This window comes from Thalassophryne amazonica, chromosome 5 (genome assembly GCF_902500255.1).
Source record: "Thalassophryne amazonica chromosome 5, fThaAma1.1, whole genome shotgun sequence".
Taxonomy (NCBI): Eukaryota; Metazoa; Chordata; class Actinopteri; order Batrachoidiformes; family Batrachoididae; genus Thalassophryne; species Thalassophryne amazonica.
In genome coordinates, this window is record NC_047107.1 from 97,182,838 (window position 1) to 97,192,768 (window position 9,931).

A 9,931-nucleotide genomic window follows, 5' to 3' on the forward strand; every position below is an offset into this window, starting at 1 on the left:
GTCACAGGGCGTGATGCGGGGCACATCCACATGACGCTAGTCTGTCGCAGAATTACCGAGTATCGATTGATTTTTTTTTATTATTGCAATTCAAGACAGGGCAGTTTGCTCTCATGTTCATCTAGTCCACTATGCTTTCCTTTGACTTGCTCCGGCGAGGGCGACTGCATCTCCTCTGTCTCTGCTCCAACCTTCAGTGTTGGGAAAGTGTAGGAACACGGACCCACAACAGGGGGCGCAAATGAACGGACAATGGAGAAAGTCAAATCACAAAGTTTTACTGTTGTGAACTCACACAACAAACACAACAGATTACAAATACAGCAGTAACCGAATTCCAAAGGTGTCGTGTGGGCAGGCTCGACGATAGGAGACGTCTGTCCGAGTCGAACCGGAACCACCCGATTTCCTCTGCCACCGAACCCCGGGGATACTGGAGCCACCAAGTCCCGAACCCCAGGTGGCCACTGCCTCCGCTCGTCGGATCCGGTACTGCTGGCAAGGAACAGAAACAGTCAGGTGTGGGTGCGGCTGCACCCAGCAACACACAGGGTGGAAACACCACCTCCACCTCTTCTCAAAAACAACACTGAAGGATTGGAAGGTGAGTACTTATCTAGTCACGTCCAACACTGTCTTCAGCTGACCTTAAGCACAAGCAAAAAGTATTAACTCTTAGAATAGAGTAACTGGCTGAGTTCGTTACCTCCTTGGTAGAGCGATATCTCGGCAATGAGGTAGAGATGCCGTCCTGCTGATATACCTCCCTGTTGATTGATATCAGCTGTCTCGTCTCAGGTGATGGGTGACAGCTGTCACCCTGGCTGCTCCTGTGAGGCGGCAGCGCCCTCTGGTGCCTGGAGCCCGCACTCCAGACAGGGCGCCCTCTGGTGGTGGTGGGCCAGCAGTACCTCCTCTTCAGCGGCCCACACAACACAAAGTCCCTATTTCACCAGACTGAATTCTTCAAACTATATTGGATTAACCATGGAATTGATCAGCTGGTCTCTGAATGCTATTGACACCATTTTTTCAACAAGGAAATCAGGGCTGGGGGACCCTGCGTGCCCAGATGGAACCTACCCTGCGGGCTATGTTCTTGATGCCTGGGAGAAATGGCATGTTGCCCGCTTGGTACCACTCTCTGTGGAGGACATCAAAGATTTATTTATATTTGGTTTTATCATGGGAGGGCTGGTGCTTATTGGTTTATGTGCTGCCCTGACCTACCGGAGAATTGGCAAGACGGCTGCTACCAGAACCACAACCCTTCATCTGTCCGTCATGATTAATGAGTTGGGCAAGGAGATACATTCTCAGACTGCGTTAACCCTTGAACTCAGACATAAGTTGGATAACATCTTGGAGCAAATGTACACCTTGCAAAGGAATATGTCGGAGACCAGTGAATACTCAAATTGGATTTGGTTGGTTAGAAGAGCTGCAAATGTGCTTTCTCTGCTCAACTCTAAACATGGCAGGCTTATCAGCCTCCAAAGGTCAAAACGTCCCACTGTTTTCCTCCAGAATTTCTATGGCCTTGGTGAACCATTTGGCGGCCCTCTTATCTTCTGCCCTCCCTGACAGTCAGTCTGTTGTTGTCAAGGCAACTCTAGACCTTTGAAATTGATACAAACTCATGTGACTGATACTAACTCATCTCATCTGCACTCATGACGCACGCCCCATCCCCCCCCACCTCTATCGACCCCCTTTGCCTCCGCCCTGCTGCTCCCCCTGAGCTCGCAGCCATGCAGGATACCGCTGCACCTCTCCAACACACACACACATTGCCTCAATTCGGATGATGGACTGTCTTAAACTTTAGGATAGATAAACAATCAAATGTATATGTATGGGTGTTCTAATTCTGATGTGTGCCATTATTATGTTCAACTTGTAATAACTGTGGATTCATTGTATTTTTGTCTGAGGTGATTGTGTGGGAAGAAATATTGTTGCAGTTGTTGTAATGACAATACATCTATCTATCTATCTATCTATCTATGTATCTATCTATCTATCTATTTGCAACAACAGATATCAAAATGATATTCAAAGTAAAGTAAATCTGAAACTTAAACATCTCATCTACAATGCAGTAATACATTCTGATGTTTGACTGTAATCATTGTTTCATTTCTGACAGGAAAACCTACCAGTGCCTGTGAATTAATGGGCAAAGCAGAGTTCTGGTTAATGAGGACGTACTGGGATTTTGAATTCCCACGTCCTTTCCTTCCTAACTTCAAATTTGTTGGTGGAATCCACTGTCAACCTGTGAAACCTTTACCAGAGGTAGAGCTACCTATAATTATACCTTCAGTATTATGAACATCTCCCACGAAATGTACATTCTGTGATACGAAGAAAGGAAATTGTGGCTTTTCTCACCTAGGATGATACCATATTTCTCTTTTCAGGATATGGAAGAGTTTGTGCAGAGTTCTGGAGATGCCGGCATTGTGGTGTTCACTCTGGGTTCTATGATAAAAAATGTTACAACAGATAAAGCAAACATGATCGCAGCAGCACTTGCACAGCTCCCACAAAAGGTGAGAGGACTTGAATGATATCCATATTGCCAGTGCATAATTTGTAAAGTGGGAGGTCCCGGAGCGCAGAGGATGGGTGGCTCCGGTGCAGAAAAAAAAAGGGGTGGGGTGGGGGCTTGCGAACAACGCTGTGCGCCACACCAAAAATAAACTGGGTATGTATTGTAGGCCTAATAACACTAGTCACACCAAATCCGGATAGAGTACAAATTCCTGTTTAATGATGTACAGTGGTCCCTCGTTTATCGCAGGAGTTACGTTCTCCGCGTTTACACCGGGCATGACGCGAGCGACTGCAGCCACAGGTTGCCATGTAATCCCTATGTAAGGACGCGTTTTGGCGCCAAACCGCACAGCGCGATGCGAGTGAAGCGATTTTGAGCGTTTTGCGCGTTTGTGGCGCAATATTGCGTCGCGTCACGTCGTGTTGCCCTCCTCCCCAAGTTGAAAAATCTGAACTTTTTCGTCTCGTTGCGCCGCGATGACCAATCAGGGACTGAATATGTAGTGACGTGAGATGTCTGGAGTTTGACTGAAGATGTGAACATGTCCTGTCTCTGGTAGCAGCCTGTGAGCAGGACTTATATCTCTTTTGTCCTTTATTTCACAATTATGACAGAGTTTTTGGAGCGAGCAGCAGCACCACAGCAGGGGGAGCGGAGTTTTTCTTTTTATTTTACGTGTGCGCGAGGGAATCATCCATGGAGAATATTTTATTAATTAACTACACAGATGTATAATAAAACAAATGGTGACTGGTTTCTAAACACAATTATGACAGAATTTTTCGCAGCAAAAGTCCACCCAAGCAGAGCGACACACCGGGCGAAGGAGGCGCGTCCGTCGCCACGCAACCCCCGCGAATTTGTAGCGTCTGATCGTGCCCGGTGTGAAAGCGGCAGTAGCGCTATTTTTTTACACTTATTATAGATGTTTTAAGGCTGTAAAACCCCTCACTACACACTTTTCTCAAACAGGCATTAACATTTTCTCACTTTTCTCTCTTGTGTAAACACTCTTTTTCTTCTGTGCAAGAAGATTATAAACAGACACACGCAGAACACAGTGCACGTGCTCTCCCTTCACTCACTGCCTCCAGGGGTACGGATGCGGGACCCGCAAAGAATCCAAGTCCTCTCTCGGTGGCCACGGAGCTCTGCGGCTACGGTCAACATCCAGATCAAAACAGCGAGCGTAGCCTCTGGACCTGTTGCCAGATTTGGCGCAATTCCACACAGCAGACAGGAGGGCGGCGGTATGAGTGGCAGTGAGAGCAATCGCGGTGATTTTTTAAAATATTTTGTTAGTCAAGAGAGGTGGCGGATCACGGATCCAGCATAAATAGCTGGCGGAGCCAACGTCAGAGGTTCCGGAGCGCGCTCCGGCTTGCTCCCCCTCAAATTAAGCCCTGCATATTGCCCAGTGTGACCCTTTAAGCTTTGATTTAAAGTTATGGAATGTATTTTGCATTTATTACTACTACATAAGTACTGAAATACAGGTAATCATTACAAGAAAATGTGCTGTGTATTACTCCATAAGTAGTGGTACCATTAACAGGTGCTGTGGAGATATGGCGGAGATAAACCAGAGACTCTTGGAGCCAACACCAGAATATATGACTGGATCCCTCAGAATGACCTGTTGGGTAAATAGATTTGTTTTTATATATACTAAATGTGACTTTAACTGTAATCCTCTCAATTTGTACATTTAAATGATGAATGGGATGCACCACACATGCTGATGTTAGATGTTTTTCAGTAATTAAAATAAAGTAACAGCAGGGTAAAGCACAGTAAGAAATGTTCATGTCAAGATTGTTTCTCGGAAAGCAGCAGGATGAGCTACTGTGCAGTCAATATTTCTATATTGCTTCAGGCAGTCATTGTTCCAGCAGACACTATAACCAACTAGAACAGTTTAGGAGGAGTTGTGCTTAAGATGTCAAGTATCAAGTAATCCATCAATTACTGTGGGGTGATGGGCAAGTGGTTAGTGCACTTGTAGAGAAGCTTGAATCTTCGACTGGACTGGGTTGCTTGACGCGAGGACGTTTCACTTCAAATCGCAGAAGCTTCCTCAGCTAAAATTCTTGCTCTGGTAGTCTGACTTCTGTCTTGACTCTTGTAGAGAAGAATAAAACAGAAGCCACAAAAGCTGGAGTTTTAAACCTAACCAGTCCCCTCCTACCGAGAGGCCGACTGCTATAGGCTGGTGACTAAACAATAGCTCTAATTAGCACCTATTGTGCTCTGGTAAGCACTCTCCTAATGACAGGGCAGCTGTCCCTCCTGATGATGGGACGGAAGCCTCTCCTGATGGCTCCCTTGACGACTCTCCTGATGACGTGAATGACTCATTACCAAGAACAAAAGACTGAAACTGCTTTGACCTGAGTACCCCATTGTAAACAGGGGACAAAGCGTGTCTCAGACCCCCTCCCCGGTTAAGGCTGGGTTTCAACCATTTCACATAGAATGCCTCTTTGACCCCTCTCTCAAACCATTTCTTCTCTCTGGCTAAGATTTTAACTTCCTTGTCCTCAAACGTGTGATTAGTGTCTTTAAGGTGGAGATGAACTGCAGACTGAGGTCCATTTGCGCCCTCTCTGCGGTGCTGGTATAGCCTTTTGTGTAAAGGTTGCTTAGTCTCAAATATGTAGTGTTCATCACAGTTTTCCTGACATCTGATAGAATACACTACATTGCTCTGTTTGTAACTAGGGATCCTGTCCTTAGGGTGAACTAATTTCTGTCTCAAGGTGTTAACCGTTTTAAAGTAAACTGGGATTTTGTGCTGTCTGAAGATCCTCTGTAGTTTTTCCCCTACTCCTGCTAAATAAGGGAGAGACACTCCTCTTCTTCTTGTCTCCGTCTCCTGTCTATCTGGTCTCTTTGTTTTCTGTGACTTCTGCACTTTGTCCAGGGACCATCGTGGGTACCCACATACTGTGAGGGCTTTCCGTACAAGTTGTTGTTCTTTAGCCCTTCCCTCTGCAGTTGTGGGCACCTGTAGGGCTCTGAAGAGTCCTGATCACCCCGAGCTTGTGTTCAAGGGGGTGGTTTGAGCCAAAGAGCAGATATTGGTCAGTGTGAGTGGGTTTTCTGTAAACCCCTGTCTGGAGCTGCCTGTTCTCTCCAATCGTAACATCACAGTCCAAGAAGGCTAAATGGTTGTTTCTGGCATCCTCACGTGTGAACTTGATATTGGAATCCACCGAGTTGATGTGTTCTGTAAAGTCCTCAACCTCCTGTTGCTTGATTTTAACTCATGTGTCATCGACATATCTGAACCAGTGACTGGGAGAGATGCCGTGAAAGACGTCAAGGCTGTCTTCTTCACTCGCTCCATGTACAGATTGGCCACAATGGGGGATACCGGAGACCCCATCGCACAACCATGGATCTGCCTGTAGTAATTCCCCCTAAACAGGAAAAACGTGGTGTTAAGACAGATCTCCAAGAGTTGGCAGATGTGGTCTGGTGTGAGTTTGGTCCTTTCAAGTAGAGACACATCCTCCAGCAGTCTCTGCCTCACAGCTGAGATGGCCTCAGCGGTGGGGATGCAGGTGAACAACGATGTCACATCAAATGACACCATAGTTTCATCTGCCTCCAGCTGCAGGTCCTTGATCTTGTTCACAAAATCTTGTGTGTTCTCCACATGGTGGTCTGAGTTACCCACTAGAGCAGCCAAAATCCACTTGAGGTGCTTGGCCAAATTGTATGTGATGGAATCTGTGCTACATATAATAGGTCTGAGTGGCACGTCCTGTTTGTGGATTTTGGGCAGTCCATAGATGCATGGAGTGGCATCCCCAGGGTACAGTCTGTAGTATGTCTGTCTGTCAATGAGTCCCTCTTTCTCCAGGTTTTGGAGGTAGCTAATGATTTTCTTCTTATAGTCGCTCGTGGGGTCTCTCTTCAGACGTTCGTATGTACTGGAGTCACTGAGCAAGTTGTTGATCTTGGCCTCGTAGTCCGATGTGTTCAGGACCACCGTGCATCTGCCTTTGACTTTGAAGCGAAACGTCCTCGCGTCAAGCAACCCAGTCCAGTCGAAGATTCAAGCTTCTCTACCATCTGCCTTTATCTGCTGGCAGGATAAGGATGCTTTGGTCTGCAGTGCTGTTCTGCAGTGCTGACAAAGCTTTCTGTTCTTCTCCTGTGATGTTGGACAGAGGAGGCTTAGCACTGTTCAGCACTGCTGTGACTCTTAGTCGGAGGTCCCCAGCTTGTGACTCTGACACTGTTATGTTTAATGGCTGACTCTACTGCAGTGATGTAATCTACTGTCGGTATATGTTTAGGGGTCACTGAGAAATTTAGTCCTTTAGCGAGCACATCCTTTTCTGTCTGTGTAAGAACCCTGTCGGACACATTCTTTACCCAATTTTCCTTGTTGTCACTAATTTGTCTGGGTGTGTCTTTAAAACTACTCCCACTGAAAGTACCTTTTCTGCACTAAAAGGTTGTGAAACTTCCTGATTTGCCGCTCCTTACTTTTTAAATGCTCAGCCATTTGAATTTTAACTATGAACTTTGTGATCTTATTATGGACCTCTTCCCCCACTAAGGTTTCTAACCTTTTGTGAAGACTATCAAGATTATTTTGGAGGTCTAATATTTTAAAATGAAGCCTTCTAATTCTAAGACCCAAAATCCTCCTAAGGTAACTGTGCTGGATCTTTTCTGCTGTGTGACCTGCTTCTAGTGCCTTTTGCTTCATGCATTTGGGAATAACATTGTTTTGTTTGCATCTCAGGTGAAATCTTAAGTGGTTTCTAAAGTTAGCTATCTTTTTTTTGACGTCCTCATGTCCTCAGTCCAGTCGAAGATTCAAGCTTCTCTACTATGGAAACCACCTGGACAACTGAGAGCCTACACAGAAACATTAGTGCACTTGGTTTCAGTGCAGAAAGTTCATCTCGTGTAGAACTTGTGCCAAATCAACATTCAGACGCAAATTTGACAGGAGTTACTGAGTATCGATTGCTATACATACATTAAAAGCCAAGTGGCCTCTGTATGCGTGCGTTAAGGCTTCAATCATGGAGAAACTGGGGAGAGCTGACATCTGTCATTTGGTATGCTTATGTATTTTGGGTCAAGGATGAACACCGCAAAAATGGAAAGTTGATAGGGCTAATATTTTGGAGAAATTAAGGATATTAGCTAACACCAGTGAGGAATGGACATTTAAATTCTGGATACACATGCCTTTCCAGCAGGGGGTGGTAAATCATCTATATATTAAAAGCCAAGTGGTCTCTGTGTACGTGTACGCATGCGTGCGTGTGTATAAATTTGACCACGGACAAACTGGGGAGAGTTGACATTTGCTGTTTGGTATGCTTATGTATTTTGGGTCAAGGATGAATGTCGCCAAAATGGAACATTGATAGGACTAATATTTTTGGAGAAACTATGGATATTAGCTAACAACACTGAACAGTGGATGTTGCTAATTAAATTCTGGACTCACATGCCATTCCAGCAGGGGGCAGTAAAACATTTATAGATTAAAAATGATGTGGCATCTGTGTACATGTATGTATGTGTGTACGTGCGTGCATAGGTGTGTACCTACTTTCGTTCACAGAGAAACTGGGGACAGCTGACATTTGCTGTTTGGTATGCTTATGAATTTTGGGTCAAGGATGAATGTTGCCAAAACGGAACATTGGTAGGACTACTATTTTTGGAGAAACTACATCTATTAGCTGACAACACTGAACAATGGACATTGATAATTACATTCTGGACTCACACACCATTCCAGCAGGGGGAGGCAAATCATCTATATATTAAAAGCGAAGTGGTGTCTGTGTACGTGTATGCGTGCCTGCATGATTTTATTTAGTAAGTTCAATGTAAGTACATAATATAATTGTAAATACATTAAAAATACATGGATGATACAAGAAAGTAAAAAAAAACTTATTTCCATTGTGGGCCATTTAAAAATCAAATGACAAAATAATAATATAAAATAATGATGCTGATAAGAATAACAGAATAGCAATAAATAATAATAATGATAATACTAGAAAAACTGTGTGTATAGTAAGTATTCAGCCTTTGCCATGAAGCTCAACATTGAGCTCAAGTGCATCCTGTTTCTATCTGGAGAGAGTAATGTTTTATATTTCATGTGTTTTTGTGATTCAATCAGGTCACCCTAAGGCCAGAGCTTTTGTCACACATGGTGGCACAAATGGAATTTATGAGGCCATCTATCACGGAGTCCCGATGGTGGGTATCCCCATGTTTGGTGACCAGCCTGACAACATGGTCCATATGAAGGCCAAGGGAACTGCAATTATTATAAACCTAAACTTCATGAAGACAGAGGACCTAAGAGATGCCATCACAGCTGTAATCAATGACAAATCGTAAGTTGTCAGTGATTCATTGAATTTGTTTCAACGGTGCTGTCATGAACATATTGAGTATTTTACTGCTGTATGTTAAATGAGATTCTGAAAGTGGCTTAACTTGAGGTAAGATGAGACGTGTTGACCAGGCTTAGCGAAATGTATGAAAGTTACAAAAGCCAGAATGAAAAGCATTGGGGAGCGCGCACATCACACTGTGCTGTATAATTGTGTGGGACACATTATCAAACCATCACTCATGCAATTTGATTACAAATACATTAATGACTGATATAAGTGCTAACCTTATTAGCTGTGGATGTATCCTAGAAAATGCAGCTATCTTTCTAACAATCTTTCCCTTTGACCAATCTACTCAAAGACATGTGCCAAAGGAATAGCTCTACTGGGTTTTGTTGAAAATCTGCTGATCTGTTTCTTATTTTGTACATAGACACACATAACTAAGCATTTACAGTTTGATCAAAGGTTACGAGTATCGACGTAATCAAAGGTTAGTTTTTTACAGAAAAGAAGCTTCAAGTTAACCAACAGATCATTAAATCAATATATGGCTTTTTGCCCTCTTGCTACATTTAATTTTTTTGGGCTTTCAAAGAATGTAATTTTTACTTCTATATAACTACATTAACAGGTACAAGGAGAATATCATGCGACTCTCCAGGATTCACCACGACAGACCCATTGGTCCTCTGGATGAGGCTGTATTCTGGATTGAGTTCACCATAAGGAATAAAGGGGCCAAGCACTTAAGAGTCCAGGCTCATGAGCTCACCTGGTACCAGTACCACAGTCTGGATGTTCTGGCCTTTATCCTTGCTGTTGTTTTTCTCCTTGTTCTGCTATTTGTCAAAACCTGCAGGTACTGCTTATGGAGGTGCTGTGGGAAAAAAGGGAAAAAGAAGAGAAAAGATGAGTAACTGGTTCATCTGAAACCTAGTCTGAGACAGCAAAAACCTGCTTGGAGTAAACAATT

General features: G+C 44.0%; 1 protein-coding gene across 3 annotated transcripts in view; it reads left to right on the forward strand.

Annotated features, from left to right (window-relative positions):
* Window positions 1-9,931, forward strand: part of LOC117511000 (UDP-glucuronosyltransferase 2A1-like) — a 45,147-nt gene extending 35,216 nt beyond the window's left edge. For all 3 annotated transcript variants that reach the window (XM_034170933.1, XM_034170932.1, XM_034170934.1), the window contains exons 2-6: window positions 2,150-2,298; window positions 2,424-2,555; window positions 4,116-4,203; window positions 8,733-8,952; window positions 9,590-9,931. In XM_034170933.1, coding sequence (XP_034026824.1) covers window positions 2,150-2,298; window positions 2,424-2,555; window positions 4,116-4,203; window positions 8,733-8,952; window positions 9,590-9,875 — 875 coding nt within the window. In that variant the 3' untranslated portion in view covers window positions 9,876-9,931. The remainder of the gene's footprint in view (window positions 1-2,149; window positions 2,299-2,423; window positions 2,556-4,115; window positions 4,204-8,732; window positions 8,953-9,589) is intronic.